The sequence below is a fragment of the Mycteria americana genome, chromosome 1, assembly GCF_035582795.1.
Source record: "Mycteria americana isolate JAX WOST 10 ecotype Jacksonville Zoo and Gardens chromosome 1, USCA_MyAme_1.0, whole genome shotgun sequence".
NCBI classification, from domain to species: domain Eukaryota; kingdom Metazoa; phylum Chordata; class Aves; order Ciconiiformes; family Ciconiidae; genus Mycteria; species Mycteria americana.
The window spans coordinates 91,452,850-91,478,089 of NC_134365.1; the positions used below are offsets into that span (position 1 = coordinate 91,452,850).

General features: G+C 50.1%; 1 protein-coding gene across 1 annotated transcript in view; it reads left to right on the forward strand.

Annotated features, from left to right (window-relative positions):
- The window catches only part of FSTL1 (follistatin like 1), a 59,765-nt gene extending 35,087 nt beyond the window's left edge, over positions 1-24,678 (forward strand). Inside the window, exons 3-11 of the mRNA XM_075512136.1 lie at positions 10,083-10,187; positions 11,447-11,576; positions 12,787-12,819; positions 14,459-14,589; positions 17,378-17,496; positions 18,281-18,393; positions 19,579-19,689; positions 21,422-21,519; positions 21,773-24,678. Coding sequence (XP_075368251.1) covers positions 10,083-10,187; positions 11,447-11,576; positions 12,787-12,819; positions 14,459-14,589; positions 17,378-17,496; positions 18,281-18,393; positions 19,579-19,689; positions 21,422-21,519; positions 21,773-21,817 — 885 coding nt within the window. The 3' untranslated portion in view covers positions 21,818-24,678. The remainder of the gene's footprint in view (positions 1-10,082; positions 10,188-11,446; positions 11,577-12,786; positions 12,820-14,458; positions 14,590-17,377; positions 17,497-18,280; positions 18,394-19,578; positions 19,690-21,421; positions 21,520-21,772) is intronic.
- Positions 24,679-25,240: the final 562 nt, after the last annotated feature.

Genomic DNA, 25,240 nt, shown 5'->3' on the forward strand with positions numbered 1-25,240 from the left:
GCTGCTGAGCAAGTGTACCCCAAAATGGGGCAGATGATCTCAGGGCTCTGGTGCTGGGCTCCGTGGAGTTGGACTTCTTCCATCCTGTTGGGGAAAGAGCATGGCTTTGGGAAAATGCCGGCTGGCAGAGAAACCTTCCTTTTACTGCTGAGCCTGGGTGTGCTTGGAGAAGGAGAGAGGTGATGGGGTCTGTGTTTAATAGCTAGGAGGAGTCTGTGATCCACAGCTGTGCTTGGGTCTGGAGGCCGGGACAGTGTTCCACCTCTGCCTGCCTACCCCGAGGAGGAATTCCTCATCCTCCTCATCCTCCTCCTTCACACCCTCCTGTTGGCAAGGGCTTGCTCTGACCACTCCTAAGGTGCTGTGACTTGTCTCGTGCTACCCGCATACAGAACAGCCCTCTCCTGTTGAAATTCAGGAGTCAATACTGGTCTTGTTTTTATTTTTGTTTTGAACAAAACAGGATGGATAATTGCAGTTCCCAGAAGCCCAGCCATGACAAAACAGAGCCTGGCCCAGGGCACTCGGGGTCTGGGAAGGACGGTCGTACCCCAACAGGGAGTATGACTTGTGTGTCAGATTGCGAAGTGGTCCTGGCCACGGACCAGGGAGCAAAGGGAGCTGAGCTGCTGCCTTCTGGTCGTTCTTGAGCAAGTCCCCTCCCTTGGGCCTTTCTTTTCCAGTCTGTCACATGAGGAGGATGATGATACCAATCTCATCCCACAGGTCCTGTGGGACTAACTTCATTTGGGACATTTCATGTGCACTGAGATCCTTCCCTGTGCACGAGGGTTATTTTCTTATCCAAATACAAAGTGATTAACTGGATTCCTCCCCCTGAGAACCACGGTGCAGCAGCAGCAGCACCTCCTCTCCTCCCGTGGGACTGACTGCCCTGCTCCCAGCTGAAGCCTCTCCAGCTGGCTTGGCATGCACAAATCAGTCTCTGATCTCCTGCCTCCGTGCCTTGCCGGGAGCCAGCACTAGCAAGAAAGTTCCTGGTGGCTGCGGAGGAGCTGGCAGTTTCACTGCATGATGTGGCAGGAGAGAATCCAGCCCCTTCTTCCACAAGTGCTTCAGGGATGGGTGGAGGGAAGAGTGCTAAGAGACAGTGCAGTTTTGGGCCATTACATTTCTGAGGCTGTGAGTGCGAGGGGGGTTTTAGGGTGAGCGGCAGAGCGAGGCTGCAGCAGGGGGAGCGCTGCCAGACACAAGCTCCCTTCCTCCTAGCAGCCATTTTCCAGACTTGTTTGCGGTAGAGATTTCCTCTTCCCCAGACTCTCATGTCATTGTTCCCCTTATGGGGCCTCACCGGTCGTTGCCTTGTGGTGGAAAAGATGAGGTTGTGGGGGCCAAAGCACAGACATTCCTTCCAGTTTAAAAGGGAAAACAGAGTCCTCGCGCAGTGGAGTCCCCGAGAGAGGTGTGCCTGGCTCCGTAACTGTTAGCAGCATCGTGCTGTAAGAGAAATCAGCTGTTTGGCAGATGCCTTTCTCCTCTTGATTAGGTTGTGGGGAGAAAAGCCTTCTTCCTCCCAGTTCCTGCTTCCCTTTCCTTGCAGGCACCAGCTCCTGCCTGCTTGCTGTGGGACATGAGAAAGCCATGGCTGGTGTGTTAGGGCTGCAGTCCCTGTCAGGGGGCCAGGCCATATACCCACTGGGGTCAGTGGGGAGGTAGAGCTCTCTGTATCCACCCCACCAATCTCTGCAAGGCAATACTGCCAAGGCAGTCTTCTTTTGTAGCCATAGTAGCATCAGACATCTTCATCCCCCTGACAGAGCCACAGACAAATACCCACAAGAAGGCTGCCATGGGCAATGTTGTTTTTCCATGGCCTCATGCAGAGGTCACGAACCTGATGGGCCCCTCTCATCACAGAGGTCAGTTAAAGCCTCACTGCTCTCCTGCTCAGTGCTGTGATATGATGGACACAGCCGGTTCATGTATCACAGATTGAGAAGGCAGGAAGGGTTGCACACAAATGGGTGAGGTATGGGTTTTGCAGAGAGGGAACCTCCTCTGAGCTCTGGGAGTTGCAGGTCCCTTCCTTTCTTGCCTGCTTGTATCTGAATCTGTTTTCTGGGAACACACCCTGATTCCCAGCATGGGCAGAGATGTATGCTCTGGCTTGTTTCCCGTTAATGAAAGTCAGCTGTCATTAAATATTGATCTATTAAGCATTCAAAAGCCCTTAAGGGGTTGCATTTTGTTGTGTGATGTTTTTACAGTGAGCCAGTCCTGGATGTCAGCTGAGAATAGGAAGAGATGGAGGGAGAGGTTTGGGAAGGGCGGTAGTGACTGGGGACTGGACTGTGCTCCTCCATGGCAGGCATCCCGCAGGGAGTGCAGCAGCTCCCAGCACTGTGTCTGGATGGCTGTTCGAAGCCCTGGATTGCAGCTGGCTGAAATACCTCAGTGGTGGAAGCTCCGAGGGACGGATGAAAGCAGAAGAGAGATGAGGGTCTGTCCTCCAACACAAGGAAAACGCTGGGGAGAGAGCACAAGGGTCAGCATGGCAAAGATTGAAGGGGGACTGGAGCCACAGCAGGGGGGGCTGGGGTGAGGACCTGCCCCCAGGGCTGCAAGCGGCAGTGGTGTTGAGTCTGTTGAGATGAGAGGCTGAGCCAGAGGGGTGTTTCATGGGGCTCTGCAAAGGAATTACAGCCTGGTTCCCTAAGGAAGCAAAGCTATGTCAGCAGGCTGTCTGTGCGTGCCTGCCTGTCTGTCTATCGCCTCCAGTGAGTCTTGAATCTATCGGCCTGTTTCCGCCACAGCTGATAAAGCAGTGGAGGCCTCCGAGATAATGGGATCCAGCTGGTTTTGTGACTCTAGGTGACTGGCTTAATGAGAGGGGCCTGCAAAGACCCCCTCTGAGGAAGGAGTCCATACGCTGCCCTGTAACTAGCTGACAGACAGGCCATGCAGAGAGAGCTGTTGGAAACTGGGCTTCATTAGTTCTGCTGCTTGCGGGATGGCTTTAGGATTTGGGGGAGGAGGAATCCTGAAGTTTTAATGGCGCTGGACACCTTTGCATCCAGCACAGATCTCATGCTGACACCCTTCAAATATGATGTTGTTAGCTTTGGGGACATTGTCGTGATCCCTGAGGAAAACAGCACTGGTCCAGACTTTGCCTCACAAACATCTTTTATTTTCCTTTTTAACTAACTAGCTTGGGGACAGCCTGTTCTCAAGCCTTCTGAGCTGCCCATCGACACCTTTGCTGGTCTGAGCCGCAGGACATGTACCCTGTGCCTCCCAGAGGCAAGGGAAGGGGGACCTCCTGTGGGGGGGTGGCTCCAGAGGGTGCCACTTTGAGACTGGATAGCACCAGACCTGAGGAAGGGTGCAGCTGGTGACCCTGCACCAGTGGATTCAGCAACCTCTGATAGCAGGTTTCCATCTGTCAGGGCAGGATCACTCCACAGCCCACTGTGCCATCCTAATAGTGATGACGTCCTGGGAGGTAGGTTTTATTGGAGAGCTGAACTCGGAATCAGATGTGGTTCAATTCCCACACGCTGGGCTTATCTCCATCTTATCTTTGACAACTGAAAATCAAACCTTCTAAGTCAGACTTAAAGGTAATTTGTGTGGGGTTTCTTGCAGAGTCTGCAGATGTCCTGAGGCAATAGCCCTAAGGAAGAGAAATTGCAATGTTCGCCGTGCCTATCTATTTATGGCAAACCCAATGTTGGGGGTGCCTGCTTGTTTCACGCTAATCTGCTCAGTTTACACTGCCTGCCAAATTTCCGCCCCATCACATCAGACTGTTAGAGGATCCAGGGAGCTGCCGCAGGAATTAGGTCAGGTTTGCGGGGAGGGACAGGCGCTTTGCTTGTTAGTCACAAATCAGAACAACGAGACAAATGGCCGGAGGTGGCAGGCTGCCTGCCTGTGTGTGCCCTCCAGTGAACGTGGGATCTGCTCTCCTGGAACTCTGCAGGAGGGCACACTGCCGAAAGAGCTGTTTTGCCTGGAGACATGCTTGGATAATGGGTTGAAATGCACAAGCCAAATGCTTTCTCAGTGCCATCGCTGTACAGGAGTTGCTAAGTTTTCCTGATCGCCCTGACCTGCTCTGCTGCCCAGCCCTCTCTTTGGATATCACTGCACAACGCAGGGCTTCTCCCTCCCAGCCCCACAAACAGAGGAAGAGGGAGGTTTGGGAGTCAGGAGATGTGGCTTCTTGTCTTAGCTTTCTGCATCGTTGACCTAGCACCTTGTGTCTCCAAATCTTTCTGCATTGAGGAGAAAACATTGCCAAGACAACAGCTGAATGAAGCGCTAGATTTCGTGGCTGGATGTTGAGTTGGTTTAGAAATTATGCAGGCAAGTGCTGTTTACAGGTGGCACCTTAGTGTATTCGGAGACCCCTTATATCGCTGCTCCCGTGTCAGTTGTGGCAGGGAACAGGCAAAGGGGATGTGGACAGGAAGACATAGGGAGGACTGGCTGAAATACACAGCTGCAAAGCTCGTTTCTCCCTGTCTGCATGGAGGGAGTCTATTGTGAATTGTATATGTGGTTATATCTGAAAACTTCCTCCCAGCTTTTGCTGCTGCATTCCCTGAGGCATGAGAATCTGTGCAAGTCCTGCAACCCCAGACATCATTTTGGTGCCCTTTAGCTTTGCCTTATCTGTGTGGTACTCAAATTTGTATAATACATGGGATTGCCTCCTGGAGGAGCTTTCATTGCTACAGCTCTAGAGCACTTTGATTTCCTTGCACGTCAGGCAGGGCAAAAATGCAAAGCCTTGGTTTTACAGCAAACAGTGCAGAGCATTATATGAGGGGTCAAGACATTTTATGGATTTCCACAAACTGATGCCAAAAGAGGAAAAAGACCTGCAGTTGCTGCTGATAGCATAAAAGCTTTTTACTTGTGTCAGTAGGAGCAGGATGGCAGGTAGTATTTCTCCAGTGCGGTGTGGGCTGCTGAGAAAAAGCCTTTTGAGATCTCCAAGAGGAGATTTGGTATGGAAGGATGTGCAGAAAGCAAAAAGCAATCTGAGGGGTTGTTTTCAAGCACGTTAACTCCCCACCTCATAGCAAGGTGGTCTCCCTGCTGGTTTCCCAGAGCATGCATAATGGCAGAAACCCCTGCTGCTCCCTTTGGGCAGTGGGGTACCATGGACATGCAGCTGCTTGCAAAGCTCTTCTCTGCAGGTGGAAGCTTGTTCTTTCTTACAGAGATGTTTTGTCACTGAACTGTTAATGGCTTCAGCTTTCACAGGTTGGTTAGGAAAGTCCCCATTTCTACCAAGTGACACCAGGCAGTGTGGCTCAGCATGGGCCAGGGGAAAGAGTAGCCAAGGGCTACAGTGAGCAGGCTCCCTTGCAAAGCCAAGGAGCCACGATGCCTCTTTTCCTTTGTGCATGCGGTCACTCATATATCTTGCTGCAGACACCGCACTGTTTTCGTGCAGTCCCACCAGCGCGAAGCAGGCACGGCCGCTTGTAGGACCTGGGGACCCTGTGCAGACCTGCACGTGGCACCATGTGTCGGCGCATCGAGCCACGCTCGGTCCCGGACATCCGGACTCAGGCAGGGGCTCGGAAATGCTCCCGACATCTGTGCTTACGTTGTGCTGGGGGTCCGACTCCTCAGTGCTGGTTGCTGCTAGGATGAGAAACAGCCCTTCCCGCTGCCTAATTTTAGCTCTCCACCTTGAGGCCCTGCATTGCCGGTTGCCATGGTGATCCCTCACACCGGCACTGCCGCCGGCTTTCTCGCCTGTGGGTGCCTTGGAAATGTCTCTTTTTCCTTCTTGCTCCCCAGGAAGCAACAGCTGAGGCAGAAGCATTGCATGTGGCTCGCTGCACTGTCAGTACAGGTCTTCTGCTTGGTGCTTGCCTGTTTGCATGCAAGAACCCTTCATCCATGGGGTTGCAACTCCCAGCCCCCTGAAAGCGGCATGCGTTCCCATCCCAATTCAGCACACAGTCTGGGCTATGCATATGTGATGCTGCCTGGCTGCCCTGAGTTTCTGGCCCATGAGCCATAGCAAACAGCTTTCTCCATGGTCTTTGCCTGAGAAGATGTCTGAGGTGGTTGTGCCCCTGCGGAGGCTGCAGGGCGAAGAGTCAGGAGTGCCCCTGTGCCATGACAGATGCTCGGAGTCAAGGTGCTCCTGCCCTGGCTTCATGCCTGCTGCTTTTACACCTTCCCACTTGCTCTCTGGGCAGCAAAGGAGTAATTAAAGCATTGCCCAAATGGAGAGAGCTTGGGCATCTCACCTGCGGCAGAAGAGGGGAACTGCTTGTCATGGCTTGCGGTGTAAATGCCACCATGCAGCAATTAATAACGACACTCTGCCCTCTCCCTTCCGCCTGCCTGAGCGCGCTGTGCACAGGGACGAATGACACCTCCCAAGCCCACAGTGACAGAAAAGGCAATGGCAGCTCGCAGGGAGGAAGCAGTGTAAAAAATGTGATTCCAGCCCCCAAATCCTGAAATTAATTTAAGGACGATGGCATTTAAACACATAGTACAATGTGGAGTCTTTTTTTTTTTATTTTGGTGACCTGGCATTTAAACTTTTGCAGTTCACATTTTCAAGCTTTTACATGGTAGGTGCAAGGATGAGCTATTTAATATGGAAGTGGCAGCTGCCATCCCTGCTTACTCACATGACTCCAGCAGGTGGAGCTTTATGAAGAAGAAACATGACAAGGTTCAAGGTAAGATCAGAATATCTGTCACAAGAAACTAGTTGGGCTGGTAGCATCTGGGAGGTTGCCAGAGAATCAGGAGTGAGGATTATAAAGCCTCATTTGCAGACCCCCACTGTACTTGTCCATTCATCCACCACCGTCTCCATTATACTCCAGTTATGCACAGGAGACTCAGGCATTTGCTGGGAAGGCAACTGGGAGCTGCTAGAGAGAGCTCCCACCCTGCAGTATGCTGTGAACCACCTCAGAGCTGTGTGGCCATACCAAGCGGTAGCAGTGGCAACTGCTAACTTCATCTGCGTGCAGGCTGGCAGAGAAAAGTGTTTTCTGGCTCTTGCAGGAGGTGAAGGCAGGATCTGCAGCAGCAGCTGCTAACGCCTGGCAGAGGAGCACACCTTGACCTGCGAAGCAGCTGCAGTGGGTTAGGGTAGAGATGTAGTGTAGGTTGCAGGTGCAAGGTGGGTAGATGTAGGGTAGGAGAGGTGATGTCTGGAGAAGGAAGGAGGTGAGGGTCTTGGGGATTTTGGGAGGGGGGCATATGAGTAGAAGAGGCTATGGTTTGTAGGTTGTTGATGGAGAAAGTACAGTTTGTGGGATGAGCATTGCAAGGATGGGGGGCACAGGGGGCTGAGTTACTGCTCTGGGAACTGGGGTGGAAGCTGAGAGCTGCTTTCACTAAAGGTGGAACTAGCACCCAGCCTGGTAGCTCCTGCCGCGGCTACTGCTGCCAGGAGGGAGGATGAGCAAGCTGAGTCTGAGAAACCCTGTGCCAGAGTGAGAGGGCAGGCAGACAGAGTAGCTTGATTCCCTTCTTTCTCTGGCAAACCCCTGGGGTGGAGACAGCCGTGCCGGGACATGGCAACCAGCTCCAACCCACTGCCAGCATAGGACAGCTTAAAACAACAATAAAGAAGCAACCACCAAACCGTCTTGCTTTGATTAATAAGAAAAATCAGAATAACATGGCTCTCTAGCCTGGCAGGAGGCAGGTTGTCCTCAGAGGCTGTTCTGGCGGTGTCATCCCTGCCCCGGGTCTCAGTGGGAGAGCTGCAGGATGGCTCCTGGGCTCCGGCGCTACAGGGGAGGAAGCTGTGGCCAGGACAGCCGCATCACGGGCCTGGCTTCCAGCGAGCTGGCAAGGGGAGAAGAGTCTTGCAACCCGAACTCGGTCCCAGCAGACGCCTGCTGAGGCCGGCTGTGGTTGCAGCAGTGCCATCTCAGCCCAGGAGGCAAAAGCCACATTTGGCATCGGTGGGCATGGCCGGGAGCCTGCTGCTGGCAGTCCTGCCTGGCCATGGGTAAGGAGAGGCAGAGTACTGCCATCTATTGCCAGGCACCTGGATTACAGACCTTGGTGGGTGGTGGTTCAAAGCCGTGTCTAATTCTGGGTTTTTTCTGGTCTTTGGTTCGGTGAAGGGGCGGGCACGTTGTTTGAAACCCCTTAAACAGATCAGCACTTAGGTGCCTACAGTGCGTTTTAGGTGTGGAAGTGCTCTAGCCAGACTCCAGCCTGGGAGAATTTGGTTTGTCTTTGCTTTTTGTAAAATGAGTTATTCTTCCTTTCCTACCCTAAGTTGTGTGAGGTTGCTTTGTACGGTGAAGCACTCATGTTGCTCCATCTCACCCCAGGAGCGCATAGATCATTTACCCTAGCTCTCCACCAGAAGGCAACTAAGGAGAGGTGGATGCAGCAGAAGGGGCAGAGTGTCTTTCATAGCTTAGAAACGATGTGTGAAAGGAGGACGAAGGGGCAGAGAGAGGATAACCGACTGTCTTCATGGGGTGAGCAGGCCTGGGACATGGTGTATGTTTATGAGCTAAGGCTGGTGTGTCTGAATACCATATTTTTATTTTACAGGATAAGCAGCAAGATAGGAACATTTGCAGAGAGTAGGAAAGGTGTTTGTTGCCATGCGAACCTGGAGGGAATCCTGCAATGCTTCGAAAAGCCTTCTTGTGCTTGATGACTGTGCAATAGGCCAGCAGACAAAATATTCTGAAGACCAGGGCAAGGTCATTCAGAAAATGATCTGGCTGTTACTGTGGGCTGTTCAGTAAATACAACAACTCACTGTGAAATTGTGGTTTAAAAGCAAAACAAAAAAAAGAAAATTAGGATAAAGAGGCAATAGGAGAAAAAATGTGCTCAGCATTTGTTAATAAATGTATCAATAATGCTTGCTCCTCAGGCAAATTCTGCTCCTTTTTGATCACCTACTTTCAAAAGTATATGATGGAGGTACAAAGATACCACAAATGAGCAGAGGTTAAGAATAATACTCAGATGAGAAGGTAAAAAAAAGTTTGTGTATTAGAGAGAAGAGTCACAGCCGATGTGATTGACCTATCCCACTGATTATTTTACATTCCTCAATCTTCTGCCTCTGATACAAAACTGTTGAGGAAGCCAGTTGGCTAGCCTGAACCAAATACTTAACTTCCAGGTGGAAAATGTTAGATGAAATGAAAGTCACAAAGGAAATTAATGACAAAGCAGGGAATTAAACCAGGGTCTCAAAAGTCTGGACCCCTGGAACAGTCTTCTCTTTTAAAAGTCTAAGAAAAAGAAGACATTAAACTGATAAAAGTAAATGGTGGTTTTATTGAAAACATAACTAACCTGTGGAAATCTTACCTGCTAGGTGTCACCAGTTTGGGAATGCAGTGGGACTCAAAAAAAAGGATTCGACAGTTACGTGAACAACAAGAATACTTGTGATGACTTTGGCTAGGAGAAAACTGTAAAGCATATAAATTGTGCTGCAGGGCATAAGTCAACTGCTGGCTGTCAGGGACCAGGAAGAAATTTTGTCTGAGAAGGTTACTGTATAATTATCTATGACAGTGTTTCTTCCTTTGAAGTTGTTGACCAGTGAGGCAAGATAATGGGTCATGTAGTTTTGTGAAGTTCTTTTGTGACAGGGGCATTATCTGGTGCCCTATGGAGATTTCTTCTTCTTGTTTGGTGTCACACCTTTCTCCAGGGTTATGTTCACCTTCTTCTTAAATGTCTCAAGCAAAGACATTTCTGCTCCCTACCCTCCATGAAAAAAATTTTGAAGACTGCAGTCCTTGACATGAGTGAATTATTCTTGCCATTTGTGCTAGACTTTCTCCTGCTTGTCATTGCTCCAGTTCTCTTAAGTGATTTTCCAGGAATGACCTCAAGGAAGCCCTCCCTCTATTGCTGGGGCTGTAGCCCTAGCTCTCATGTCTGCTCCTGATTATTGTCTGAGCTGTCCATCTATTGCAGTCATGTCTCTCTTGGTCTGTAATCTGTGCCTTACTGCCTTGGTGCTCTTTGGTCCAGTCTAGAAGTTAAATATGTTATTTTTTTAAAGCTGTGTTGCTGTTCTTCGGGTAACTTCATGTATTTTGTGTCTTTTACTTTGTGTCTTGCAGGAAGAGCCAAGGAGCAAATCGAAGATCTGTGCCAATGTTTTCTGTGGAGCTGGGCGGGAGTGTGCAGTGACAGAGAAGGGAGAGCCAACCTGCCTCTGCATTGAGGTAGGCGGGTGGCACAGCTTCTGCATCTGGGATGAGTGTCGTCACCACCATCACCCCCAGTCTGGGCTTCAGTTGCTGGAAGGATCCCGTGATGGGATGAGGCTATGGCTGTTTTGGAGCAGCTGCAAATTCACAGTGGCTCTTCAAACAGCAGGGCCTTTCCCAGTGTGGTGTGGGGGAAGAGCTCTGTAGGATAGATATTGTCTGGGGCTTGCAGCTGTGCTACTTGCATGACTGCCTAGGGTCTTTATGCGCACAGGAGGCTTGGCTGGAGGTCTTTTGTTGGGAAAGCCCAGTAGGGTAGTGATATGCAGCTGGCTTTGGAGGGCACTGCAGGGAGTGGTCTGCGAGTTCCAAGACAGCCTGCCCTCACTGGCATCTTGTTTGAGGAGGTTACAAGCACCCTACTAAAAATCAGCTTTTGTAAGATGGAAATAATTGTGGTAGAGTGCTGTGAGGATGAATAGCTCCATCCAGCAGGGAGCCAGAGATGATTAGAAGAGCCTTTCCCAGCTGTAGAGACATAGCGTCTCCCTACTCCGCTCTGCCCTGTGCTTTCAAACCATTCCTGCCTGGCTCCTGGGAATGGGTGTGAGGCTCTTTGTTCCCACTTCCCTCAGAGCCTGCAGCTCTGATGCGGCCAGCCTGGGCACTGGAGACTGAAATGCCCTGTTAGCAGGAACAGAGTCTGTCACTCTGGGTAGGCTTGGCCAGACTGAAAGGGACATGAGAAAGAAGTCCACAGCCTGAACAGTGCCACTGGTGAACAGCCTCTGCTGTAGGCTGTGCTGTTTGCTTATGGCTGATGGCTTATTCTACATTTGGTTGCAGAAAGGTGGAGCAGAGTCTACAAAGAGATGCAACAGAGCTGAGCAAGCAGAGGTGTACAGAACAGATTCACAGAAACACCTCTGGACAGGCACATCCATGGCACACAGAGCAGCACTTGCAGGATTACACTCAGTATTTATGCTGGGCACTGATTTCTCTGCTGAGCTCTGCTTTCAGGAAGGTTCTTGTCGTGGTGGTGGTGACAGAGGCTGGGATAAAGTGAAGCCTTTGAACCCACACCCACAGGCTTCTCTGTGTCGGTTTTTTTGGGGTGGCGATGGGAGTGTTCAGCCTGCTCCAAACACCTTTTGGGCCAAGGGGGCTGTGCCAAGGGCTTCTGTTGAGTTGGGCTGGTGCTGGGATTCAGGTGCCTCCCTCTAGCTGTCCCTGAGGCAGGTAAAATGCTGTCTTCTCTGGCTCTCTCACAGAAATGCAAACCTCACAAGAGGCCTGTTTGCGGTAGCAATGGCAAGACGTACCTGAACCACTGTGAGCTGCACCGTGATGCCTGCCTCACTGGCTCCAAGATCCAGGTGGATTACGATGGCCACTGTAAAGGTAACCCTGTGTCAGAGAGCAATGAGGGCCAGCTGCTCTCTAAGGGAGGGAGAGCCAGGAGCCAAGCGTGATAACAAGGCAAGGCAGAGGTCTCGCCAGCAGGACCCTGTACTACAGTTGCAGAGCAGGGTAAACGGGGCAAACCTAGGACCAATAGTCCAACCAAGAGTTGACTCTTGATTCAACCAAGAGTCCAGATCACCGGGCGAGTTTGTGGTGATGAAGTAGGCCTAAAGTCAAGCCATGAAATCAAGTCAGGATCAGTTCTGGTGATGGTAACCAGGCCAGCAATTGCCAGACAAGTCCATAGTGTTGCAGTCTATAGCTGGTATGAGATCAAGGTGGGGAGACAGTCACCAGGCAGGGCCTAGATCAACAGGGTCTATGGCAGGTACGGGAGTGGTTGCAATATTGCTGGAGACAGGCATACCTACAACATAATCCCAGGCAAGGACTAGGGGCCAAGACATCAGCTGAAATGGAGCTCCTGGGCTCATGGGTAGAGAGTGTGAATGGAAGGTGAGCTTGGCAGGGCTATTAAGTCCCTCATTAGTGCACTCAGGACCCTGACACCTTAGCTGTGGTGGGATCTTGGAGCTGTTGTCTCCCTGGGTTGCTGGGAGGGGGGCACTCAGGAGGGCAGGGCAACTTCTTGCTCCTGCCTGCCTCTCTCTGAGCTCGTGGATTCAGCCAGGCAGGTCTCTCAGTCTACTTGCTGGGGAAAGGTCAGACTCTCAGGATAAACCCCCAAAGCCCATACTACCATCCATGTTCATGAGGGACCTCAAGAACTTTAGGAGCAAGGGTTTTGCCTCAGGGCTGTTTAACTCGCCCTCACACCAGCCCTACAGTTAAAAAGTGTTTCTGTATGTTCAGACAGGATTTCATGTGTTTAAATATGTGACCGCTGCCTCTTGCCCTGTCATTGGACACCACGGAGAAGAGTCTGGCTCAGTCTTCTGCATTCCCTCCCATCAGATTTATAAACATTGATGAGATTGCCCCAAGCCTTCTCTTCTTCAGGCTAAACAGTCCTCAGTCTCCCCTTGGGATGACAGGTGTTCCAGTCCCTTAATCATATATGTGGCCCTCATGTTTCCAAAGACTCCCAGGTTCCTCTGCTCTTGCCCAAGTGACTCCCAGGGTGGGAAGAGGTTTGTATTGCTTCATGTTGCATCAGAAATGTCCTCTTCTGTCTTTCCATTAACAGAGAAGAAGTCTGAGAATCCAGCTGCAAGTCCAGGTGAGAAGCCATCTCCTTTCTGGCTGGGGCCTCTGTATGAATTTGGGAAAAGAGATGGGGAGGAAGGTCTGCTGGGAGAGCTGCACAGCTCTGTGTAGAAGTCATACCTCTGCACTGGCTGTAGCAGAGTCTAAATTGATAAATCAGGTGAAATATGATTGCCCAGCTCTTTACTCCTGGGTAACCTTTCAGAGCTCATACATCTCCTGGGCTCTTCACTGTGCTGGGATGTCTCAGGGACTCTGAGCATGTACCAAGGTGCAGTGAAACCCAGTTTGCCCTTAGGGACACAAGCTGTGTTCGTCACCCAGACTGAGGGAAGAGACGCTCTTTTGCATAGTTCATTGTGGAGCTAAGACACAATAACTGTGGAGCTATGTCCCCAACTCCAAGAGCACTCTTTTGAAAGGAGACTTTGCTTCAGGAGTGATTAACCGATGGGCGCAGGGGCAGAGGCAGCACTATGTAATGAATGGGGCATTGTCAAGGGAGTCAAGAGGTGCAGCTGAACCACCTCTCCCATCAGCTAACAAGTCTCTTTGATTCCCTGTGCCTGGTTTCTCCCCTTATGCATTGGCTTGTGTACTTAGACTATGGATTTTGGGGCCATGGCCTGTGCTTCTTCAGGGGACCCTTTTCCCGTCCATGGCATCTAAATGGTGGAGCTGTATAATCATCAACTTCAGCTTCCTAGGACAGATGAGAGCAAACCCTCATACAAGCTTAAGGGAAAGGACCATGTCAGGGCATGGCCGCCACCTTAAAGCAGTTTTAAGGAAGTTCAAAATTAAACATGCAGAATCCTTACAGGTTGGTTGTTTTTTTTTTTTCATCTGTCTGTCTGGTTGTGATTGTAGTCACTGGATTCAGAAGGAGATCCTTAGTGTGTGTAAATGACATGAATGCACACTGATTCTCCTTCTGGCTCCATTGACCTCTGGGCGGGTGTGACAACTCACAGAAGCCAGAAGATCTAGGCTTTCACTTTTGCTTCTAAATGCATCTTTTGGTACTAGCACACAAAGTGATATCCACCTAGAGAAACTTGTAACACAGGAGAGCACTGTGAACAAGCCCAACTTGAGCCCCTCTCATTTCCAATCAGAGTGGACAAGTCAGGACTTTGAAGAAACAAAATATCCTGAGATAGTAGGCCCTAAAATTCAAGTCCTGGGGACAGATGGTGGAAAGGCTTGCTCAGTCTTGTCTTTGCCCTTGCAGAGGATAGAGGTTTTGGCACTTCAGGGTTGACGGCTGAATGCCTGTTCTGCACAGCATCGGGAAGCCTGGGGACACTGTCAGTTACCTTCCTCCCTCAGTCTGGGGACTCTTCACACCAAGATGAGTCAGCTCTGGGTTGTTCTTCCACAAGCTTCAGGTACAGGAAGGCAGAAGAGCTTTGGCAGGAGTGTCGTTTTCTGGCCTTGCCACATGGTGTCACCCACAGCCCATCCGCCGTTCAGCACATGGCACCTCTGCTTTGATCTGGCAGTGGCGCATCTCCAAGGACGAAGGGGCCTGCAAACTGCCATCAGGACTGGCTGGCTGGCTTTTATTTCCAGTCGTCTCTCTGGTCTCCCTGCCAACTTAATTTCTCTCATCCTTGCTTTTTCTTCTGCTACACCTTCTCCCGTTACAGTTGTGTGCTACCAGTCAGACAGGGATGAGCTTCGTCGCCGTGTCATCCAGTGGCTGGAAGCTGAGATTATCCCAGATGGATGGTTTTCCAAGGGCAGCAACTACAGTGAAGTCCTGGACAAGTATTTCAAGGCAAGTAGAGCAGCGCCTGCCTCAGAGGCCAGAGATCATTTCTTGCCCTGTCACTGCAAAGCAGCTGCCACGACCCCACCCAAGAGGCTCCAGTGTGTGATGGGCCTGTCAAGCTGGGGGCCAGAGAGGTCTGGTATGTCCTACAGTGTGATGTGTTACGGGCTGCCTGCAGCAGCTGCTGACAGAGCCACTGACGTGGCTATGTGACAGCCCAGACCTGGAGCATCCCTCGGGATCTGACCTGCCCTGGGGAGAAGGAAGAGGGCAGGCTAAGTGTGCCTGCGGCAGGGGAGAGAAGAACTGGTCTCGGGGTCCGAGATAGTCAGAGGAGAAAAGGTGGGTGAAAGTGCTGGAAATGCGGGTAGAAAGCAGGAAGCTGGGGCAGGGGCTGCTGATTCTTTGTTCCAGACAGTCCCAAGGCCATGTTGAGATGGGGAGAGGGGACACGTGGGGGCTTCAAGGTGAATGGCTTGCAAGGAGTATGGCCCAGTTGTGGCTGAGAGCTGGCAGTTCCCTAGTGCTCTGCAGAGAGAGAGAGGAACCACCCGTGAGTCTCGGGCCCTGCAAGAATCCCGTTCCTCTTCCCTCCTCCCTGTCCGTCCCTCAGCCCATCCCCACCCCCTTTTGTAACCAGCAGAGCATACGCTTCTCCCATGCTCCTGCCACATGCACTGCTGCATCCCTGCCCCTCATGCCTGGCTCCTGATAAAGACTTAAAAGCATTCAGGATGGATCTGGAGGAGCAGGTGGGGAAAGGGGGAGAGTGTTTAAATCATAAGCTGTTGACAGCGAGAGATTAATGGTGCCTGACAGGAGTTAGCGCTGCAAGCAAATTTGCCATGGCAATGGCACCCCCTGGTGAGACAGAGGAGCCGGTCCCCGTGCTCCAGAGAGCGTCTTCGCCTTTGTAGCCGTTAATGGTGCTCCGTCTGTGGAAACCCGCTTGTGGCCCACTGCCTCAGGCACCCCCGCCGGCACCTGCCAGCACCCGAAAGCTGAGGGGAGCTGCACAGTCCCTCGCCCTGCAAACATACTGTCCCCAGCCACCTTTGCAGAGAGTCTTCCCAGGCCAGGAGCTTTGCTGAAATGCATGAGCCAGCCACAGGCTTGCTCCACTGCCGCCACACAGCCTGGTCACCCCTGCCGGCCCTACGCCTGTTGGGGGGCTGGTGAAATCCTGTGGCCGCAGCTCAGGGGGAGACAGCCTCATGTTCTCTTTGTTGTGCCCCTTTTTCTGGAGCACTGATCCCAGGCACAAGTGGTGACAGTTTCCATGACAAAGCCATACCTTTTCTCGGACCAAAGGGGGAATTTCCTTCTCTGTCAGGTGGTAGTATACCATATCAACAACCCTTAAAGCTTTGAAATACTTTTAAAGCAGAATTCAGAGCTTGGAGCAACTTGGGACAAATACAAGCAAAGCAAACTAAATGGGTTCAAACACACACAAATTTGTTTTATCAATGAGGCTCCGCTGTTGCTGGAGGAATTCTGCCGTGCCTGGCCCTGGGGCTCCGCACGCAGGCCCTGCGAATGGCCTGATTCCTGCCCTGCAGGTAGTAAACACTGGAGACAAAGATGACATGAAGCTTTCCCCTTTCCTCCTTGATGGGGAGGTTTGTAGATGTGGGGTTAAGCTGTTTCCCTCCTGGAAGCCTGACTTGTGTGGATCACTGGGATAATGGGTTGTACATCAGGCATGCCTTGACCTTGGAGGATGTTATTTCAAGAGGAGTGAGGCCAATAGTGGGAAGCTGCTCTGTTTTGGAGGATCTCTGGGAGAACATGTAAATGCATAACGTAGCATTGAAAGGCGAGAAAACTAGCTTAACTGAGTCTCAGTCATTAAGGGAACTGCAGCCACTTTCACAAGAAATAGCGGGACGAGAGGCTTCGAAGTCTAGTAGAAGTTGAAACATGTTAGTGGAGCAGTTATACACAGGCTACCGTGTGCAGAGTAATTCTTCTAGCCCTACAGGTTTCTCCTGAACCACAGAAGTAACAACAGGCAGTGTCTCTTCCAGCATTCCTGGAAGCACTGCACGAGGAGACACAGTGACCTGCCCCAAGTCACACAGCAAAAATTAGCCAGTAGCAGTCTGTGTGCAGAATTCATTTTCCCCTCCCTGCAATGCAGCTGTCTCTGAGGGGGCCCAGCAGTTCCCACTGAGTGCCCAGCACTGTGATATGACATCTCCAAACAGGAAGGCAAAATGCAATTACTTTTTCGGGAGTACAGCCAGGATTTTGGGGCTAAAAATCCTGCTCTTCATCGCCAGGAGTCCTGTCAGGACCTTAAGAAGTTGGTGGCGAGGCGTTGTGCTGTTGCATTAAATTGTTCCTTCGTTGGGATCTGCAGAAAATTGCTTCCTGTGATTTTTCCCTTTTGCCACTGTCACAGTCCAGGCACAGCTTTGGATTTACACATATTGGAAAGCTGACGCCTCCTTGAATGCAACTGGTCTGCTTTAAGGCAGGCAGTATATAAGAAAGCTGGGACAAAGAGAAGAAATGGGGTTAGAGCCATAAATCAAGCAGCAGGAGGTGAATGAGAGGCAGTGTAACTTATCGGTGAGAACAAGTCTAGGATCATGTCTCCCAGTTCTGGTGCTGGTATGGATATGTTGCTGCTTTTCTCTGAGCCTCTGTTCTTTGTGCAAAACAGGGATGATGCAATCTGTTTCACTAAAGCTTCAAAAATGCTAAGTACCTATGGAAGAGGGAGAAGGAAGGGGTACCCTGAACTGATAAATCAGACCCTCTCACATCTTCTCGTCTTTCCCTACAGAGCTTTGATGATGGCGATTCTCGCTTGGACTCCACTGAATTCCTGAAGTTTGTGGAGCAGAATGAGACTGCTATCAACATCACCACCTACATGGACCAGGAGACCAACAAGCTGCTCAGGTGGGCAGTGGACAGGATGCCAGAAGGAGGGCCAGGGGGCCAGATGTGGTAGATGTGGGCATGAAAATCCATTCATGGAAAATATCAGTTGGGGCTTGGACTAACAAAGATAACTATGTATGAAGTAGCTTCTCACTTAATTTGGTGTGAATACCACCAAAAGGAGCAGTCCCACCCCTACCCTTCATGTTAGGCATGTATTCCAACCCTCTTTTGCCTTAAATCGAGTGTGCAGCCAGAAGGTGAGTTGGGTGACAGAAAATTTGTTGTCTTTTTTATTTCCTAATAAATTAGCTCTCCAGTGGACTTTACTCACCTTTTGCCTGGTAGCTAGATCCAGTGTAAGGAAGATGGTGGGAAAACACAGCTTATGGGCAGCCTGCAGGTAGAGCTGGTGCAAGCATCACATGAAAATGTAGTTTGAGAGGGTTTCCATTTTTCTGTGTGTGCCACTGTGTGTGAGACTGAGGAGAACAGGCTGCTTGTGGTTAGGCTGTGCTTGCATCGGTACTCGTGTGACAGCATGTAGATGTCAACGGGGACCTATTCCTGCTGCTCTGAATATCTCCTCAGTTCCCAGCCCTTCACCAGCCAAGGGAGTATTTTGTGTCTGTTTTTCTTTTGTCTATATGCAGTGAGGTTTCCTTAGAGAAGCCACTTCTGCCAGGCATCTCAGAGCCTTCCTAGTTATTACTGGTTTTACTCATCTATACTCTGAAGCCAGTAGAGCAGGGACCTGCCTGGTACAGCCCTGTGCAGAATATGCCTCTGTGTTTCCTTTCAGGGGACTCTGCGTAGATGCCCTCATCGAGCTGTCAGATGAAAATGCTGACTGGAAGCTCAGCTTCAATGAATTTCTCAAGTGCCTCAGCCCATCCTTCAACCCACCAGAGAAAAGTAGGAATGCCTTACTTATATTGGGGAACCAGAGGGGTCCTGGGAAGGGAGGAAAGAAAAGAGACCAGTTTTGGGCCAGACATCAGATGCTGTAACTCCACTCCCAGAGATAATGTTGATATACACCTATCTTCCACCCAGCAGCACCCCTTATCCCTGCATTGTCAAAAGTACTGCTTTTTCTGTCCCAGAGCACCCACAGCTCTTGTGATGAAAAAGCTTTGGATTTTAGAAGCAAGGGCATAGGTTGAATGAATATGGTATGTTTGGAAGGTGAAGGCATGTATTTAACAGTGCAGAGATAAATCATGTGAGGAGTTCACGTCTGGATAACTTAGGAAAGTCAGACCAGACCAAAGTCCTGCTATGCTCTGCTTTTCACACAGAGAGCCTCTGATGAACATCTCAAAGTTCACTATCCTTCCAAATCCTGCTTAGTGCTACAGTTCACGTGGAAGCAGCTTAGTGTTCTGCTGACCAGGCATGCCTAGCCATTCATCTAATTGTCTCCTCAGGGGGGTGCTGGTCCAAAGGTGCTGGATTTCCATCCCACTGCGGTGGCACCAAGGAGCACACAGAGGCTATGCTTCTTAGGGAATATTAAGTTGAATTCTTCCTATTCCAGTAGGAAGCTAGGGATGCTGCACTTCCCCTACAAAACATGATCAGCTGGTTTTCACTTAACACCATACGGGCCCTTGAGTTCTTTGGGGGCCTCAACTTAAACATATAATAGAGCTGTGAGAAAAAATGTGAGCTGAAATGAGAAACCTTCCCCCCCCCTTTCTCAGGGCAACAGCAAATACACAAATCTTCTCCCCACCTGGAACCCCACCCATTGTTGCAGAGTAACCAGAACTTTCACTTTGAGGGTTCTCTTCCATGTATTACAGATTAGGAAATTCAAACAAATCCAATACTGAGATTTCATTTGGAATTGAGGAATTGAAATGTGTTCTTTTGAGGAAGCAAAAGGAAGTGTTTGACTTTCCCAAATTTTTTGGCTGATTTCACACACCAAACTCAGCATGAATATTTTAGTCGTTACAAAACTTTTGGTGGTTAGGGGAAGGAAGGCCTCCTCCAAAACTATGTACCTCTTCTCTTTCAAGGCATCTCCAAAGTATGTTGTCTTTAGCCTGCTTGCTATCTCACAACCACTGCCCTTGTTTTGTGCCTCTCTAGAGTGTGCCCTGGAAGATGAAACCTATGAGGATGGAGCAGAGACCCAGGTGGAATGCAACCGCTGCGTCTGTGCCTGTGGGAACTGGGTGTGCACTGCAATGACATGCGAGGGTCCGTATGCTCTGCAGACAGTTATCATATTTGGTTTTGTACAAAAGAGATTTTTGCTTTCTATCTTTCCGAGGGCACCAGCTATCCAGATTTTTTCTCTCTCCAGCTCTTCCTTAGCTTCTCTATGGGTGGCTTCTACATCACCCTCCCATGCTCCATGTTGGCCAAACCCAAGCTGGTTTTGTTTTAGAGGTCAGAAAGTGTGTAACTGGGTTGGGGGCGATGCTGCTGGGGTTTGTAGTTTGGATTTGGCGTCATGAAGGTTCAGCACCAAACCTTCCAGACCAGAGGTGCTCTGCATCCAGCTGGCTTGGGGCATGCACAGACCAAATAGGTCACTGTCTGCAACCATATGTGTAGGTGTGAGCAAGTCAGCTTTCCTGTATGTGTGTCAGTATCCTCACTGTATCCATGTTTACGGTATCTGTAAAGCAGGAGCTAGGGTCTTGTCTTGCCCCAGAGAGGAGATAAGAGACTTCATCTAGTAATGTCAAGAAAGCACTTTAGCTTCTTGCCATAAGAACTGTAGAAGTAAAAGAAAATAATGGTGATGGAGATGAAGGGAGGTGGTGTTCGTCGTAAGGCAGGGTTGTTGGTCTGTCTATTCTTCCTCTGGAAGGACCTTTTTAAACTTTCACAGCCATGTTATGATTGTGGGAAGTCGTGGTGGGGTTGTGAACAACAGCTCTCCATTTTGCCTTCTCACAGTCGGTCCAGGGACAGTGGAAAGCCAGCTTTCCCCTGCCCTGGGAAATGTACAGGTCCTTTTCAGGGAGCCACATCCGCCCTCCCCAGCACTATGCTGCATTTTTCTGGCCTTCTTCCCCAGAAACCAGGCCATTGCATCAGCTTAGTTTTCAGTGCTGTGCAGGAGCTGTCAGCAGTATGTTCCTTCAGACCTATAGCCAGTAGCTTGGGCAGATGAAGGAGAGAGGGGAACAGCAACAAGTGTGTATAGAGTTTCTTTCACGTTTATCTGGCCTTCTGCAGCAGAGGCTTCGGGATCACCTCAGCCCAGATTTGGCTGTGGCAGCAGGAACTCACCTCAGAAAAGATAACTGTAATACTAGTAGAGCTGCCAGAGGAGCTGTGGGTAGGTCTCAGAGGTTAAGCAACCAAATGAGAGACTCTTTCTGCTGCCTCCCCAGAAACAACCTTCAAAGTTGCTATGCAACACCTGGTTTTGCTGCCTACTTTGTTCCCTGCATCCATGGCAGAAGCATGCAATGGGACAACAATCCCTTGACTTTCTGCCCATGTCAGAGCAGCAGAGGGGTTAGAGGCTATTGTTAGAAGGATAATGAAACCAAAGAATCGGATCAGATCACGTGAGCAAGTTGCATCTCCACTGAGCGAAATCACCTCTTCAGTAAGCATCAATTATTGTACTTGGATAGCACTGAGCTTCCATTTATTCCCTACAAGAGGCCAAGATGTTTGAACTAATTATAGATGCTTCTTTTAAATAATATACAGCCTCCTCCTTGTGGTTTTATTATTTATCATGTGGGAGGGAGAGACAGGGACAGACTGGATACCCAGGTTCTAAAGTCCCAGGCAGCCACAAGGCCCATTCTCTTTCTAAGAAGCCAGCCCATACCTTCCTCCAGCAAAGTCTGCCAAAGCTTGAGGTATGCTATGGCCAACCTGCCTCTTCTTGTTCTCTGTGGTTCAGCCTCTGAAATTTGCATCCCCCATTTGTGATAACGCTGAACTCCATTTCTGTTTGCAGGGAAGAATGAGAAGGTGACTGCTCAGAGACAGCGACCTGATCAAGACTTGACTGAGGAGGAGTTGGCTAGATACGTTGAGGAGCTGCAGAAGCATCAGGTTAGCGTGGGCTGGGAAGGTCTGCTTGCACTAAGTCTTACCTTGCTATAGAGGGGTTCCCTCTGCTTCTGTCACTTGGAGACTTCTGTAGAAGGGGGAGCACAGTAGAGGGGGATCCCTGTTGCCTGTGGGGTCAAATACAGGTATGGGGCTTTGACAGTGTTGGCACTGCTTGTGGATGGACCAAAGGCTTCAGGGCACTGCCAGCTCCTGTGTCAGTGCAGAGCTTCACTTTTGTGCTCTCTTTCTCTAGGAGACGGCCGAGAAGACCAAGAGAATGAGCACCAAGGAGATGTAAGGGGCCTCCACACCGGAGGAGCCCAGGAGGATGGGCCCAACCTGCCGCCCTGTCCTCCAGTGCTGATCTCAGTATGCACAAGTGTCTGCTACAGTTGCCCAGTCACAGATATTTACATTGTATAGCAATGGGTTATTTGTTTTGTAATACACAGAGAATGGGGCCAGGAAAGGGGAGCAGAGCCCACCTGTTCAGGGAGCTTCATTGCTGGGGCCTTGGAAGGCTGGGAGGGACTTACAGCAGCCTCTGGGACCCTTTCCCAGAGCAGACAGCTGCTCCCTCCAAGAGCTAACAGGGACTTCTCGTTCCCCTGGATCTGGGGAAAGGACGGAGGTCAGTGCTGGATAGAAAAGGGGGTCTTCAATCGATACAATTGTCAGCACCAGCCTTGGCTACAGAAATACAGGCCCAGCAGTTTTGTGGCTTAGCACATGTGCTGCAGGGCATCACTAGTCAAGGACCTTACCCGGCTTACCCTCCCCTTTGGTTTGAGCTCCTCAAAGCTGGTCAGCCTGGTGTGACACCTGGAAGTTGTGGTGCCATGCTGCTGGCATGAGTCCAGCACGTTCCTCCTTGCTTTCCACCGGACTGTCCCCAGCAGCTCCTCCAGTACATTGTGGGCTCCAACACAACATGGTTCCTTTTGACCTCATCTCACTCTTACTCTCCCTGCCCCCTCCTTAGAGGTGCTATCATATTTTTTTCTTATCACATTCACATGCTGACTCCCCCTTTTGTTTTGGGTTTTTTTTTTTAATTACTTTATTTCCTATGGTAGTAATTCAGCTTTTATATGTTTCGTAGCTCTAGATCTTTCAAGAAAACCCAGCCTGTGGGTTTTTGTTATTGACAGTGCTGTAATGCCCATGCACAGTTTGTATCGCACTGCGCTCAGCCACCGCAAACACCACAGGCAACTTGTGAGCCCTGCACTACAGGGTATTTCTCAACTGGGGATAGCAATGTCCTCGTGGGAAGAAGAGACAGGGCTGGATGTAATTAGTTTCACCAGGCACGGACTGACACTGCAGCTCTCTCTAGCTCTTGCTCCCTTAGCTAGCATCGACCATGTGCTCAAAGTCCATGCTCATGCCTCTCTAAATTGCCCAGAGGGAAGTGCCAAGTAGTCTAGAGCCAGAGGGACCAGGCAATCCCATTAGTAGGGTATCTTAAAAGGCTTTAACTACACAGAAAACTGTTTAGTCGGGAGTCTGGGCTGTTAGCCATCATCTTGGGCTTTCCACCTCCCTCTGGGGTGAGGCAGCAGCATTATTCTTTGATTCCAGGTCTGAGTTTGGAGTCAGGGCTGGAAGCCTCATTACTGACACATTTCACAGTGTCTTTGATGAGACCATCTTTGACCACCCTCACATCCCTTCATGGGTCATTTTCATCTGACCCGTTTCTCAGAGCATTGGTCCTAGATATAGACGAAACGCTGTTTTATTGACAATCACCTCTGTAGCCTCAAGCCCAGCTGATTTTCTCCTGCAGTTGTCAAGTGTACTTCATACACTCACACACCTGAACATCCTGTTTCCACATTCCCTTCATGCCCCTGCTGTGCATCCCAAGCAGTTGCACATACCCTGAGCCAAGATGACTGCTTGTGATTTCCATCTTCCTGTTTGTGAGCAACTTCAGCAGTTGTTGCCATGGGTCTTGCAGTCCCTAGTGCTTACTCAAGCACAACTCCACTTGAATTTGCAAAAGCATGTTCTGCTTGAGTGAAGATCAGCAGGGCTTTTGTCCCAACCTTCCCCTTTTTGCACAGTGCTTTCCTTGGAGAGGAAAGAATGAGCTGGTACCTCGGAAGTGTAGGCAAAGAAGAAAGCTTGGTCCCTCCTGTGGTCTCTCTTGCCCAGATTTGTTAAAGGCTGTGTCTGGTCTTTGAGCTGATTTCCTGATGTGAACCCAGAGGACTTCCATTGACTTTGGTGCAGTGCCACATTTCCAGTGAGAATCATAATCTACCCCACCATGCTCGGAGGTTTTGGCATAATAAATACAGAAGGGAGCTGGTTCTTTTCCCGTGAGGGTCTGGATTTGAGAAACTGTCACCTGTGAAGGTGAGGGGAGTGAGTCCATAGGAGCTGAGGGTAATATGGGCAACACTACATGGGGATGGAGTCATTGTTTGTGTTCTGGTGGCACTGGAGGAAGGGGTTGGTGGAATAGGAGCACCCATTAGACATACCCTTGCTCCTCCCCAACAGTATGAGTGAAACAGCTTCATGTGCTGGATCTGGAGTCACAGGAACATTGTTAATAAATGTTTTGCTTTATTCCGACCCTGCTCTGAAAGGTAGTTTGTGCCTCCCAGCTCACGTCCTTCCAGCTTGGATCATTAAAGTGCCTTAGAGAAAACACAACAGCTTGCCTTAAAGGCTTTCCCTGGATGGGGATAACATCTTATTGTCCAGTCAGGAAAATCTTCCAACCAGGAGAAGCAGAGTATGTGCAGGAAGAGGAGGCTAATACACGGCTGAAGGGCTTCTGTAGGCTGCATTATGCGATACGTTCTCTAGTCCCCTTCCTGTCTCCTGTGGATGTGCAGTCTACGAGGATGGCTGCTGGGGACAGCTGGAGGGGGGTGGGTGTTGGCAGTTGAGGTTTACAGAGCTTGCGCTTGCACCGAAGGCAGAGGGATGGGCTGCTCTCTCAGGCAAGGCAAGCTGAGCTCTCTGACAAGCCATACAACATATCCTAGGGTAGCCTGGGGCAGCAGGGTAGGAGTGCAGTGAACATGCCTCCACAGAAAGGGCTGCTGCCTCTGGAGCCTTTTCCTCCTTGTGCCCTCAAAGGGAAATGCAGCTGTGGAGAGCGATGCCAGTTCTAAGGGCTACGGTACCCAAAGGGGACCGAAACATCTTGTCTCCCCACACCGAGGGGAAGGGCAACCATTCGGTGAGTGATGCCCAGACTGTACCCCGCAGCAGGCTGGTCAGTCGCTAACTTCTGCAGGGTGACTTGGCTGCTGGGGAAGGAAGTGCTGAATTCCAGCTGTTGCCCTCTGGGACAATTGCTGTGCAGGGGGCAGGGAAGGCTTTTTTTTTTCCCCAAAAAAGCCAAATTTAAGCAACAAACTAAAAAGTCCCACTCCTCCCTCTATATTCCCTCCTGTATGTGTGTGAAATTTATCAGTATTCTGTAGGTTTCCTTAGTGCACTTATTTTACTTGATTTTGTAATTTTTTTGAAGCAGGGGGGTTTGGATATTACTGCCAAATAAATGAAACAAAATTTAAAAAATAACACGTTTTGTTTTATTTCTCACAAGTCACATTCCTCATTTTCCTCTTCCAAAAAAAAATCGGCTGTCTTTTTGCACATTTATACACAGATCTCAATGCACTTGACAAATGTGAGACATGACTTTCTCTGTTTTGTAGCTGGGGAAACTGAGGTACAGCAGAGAGAAGTG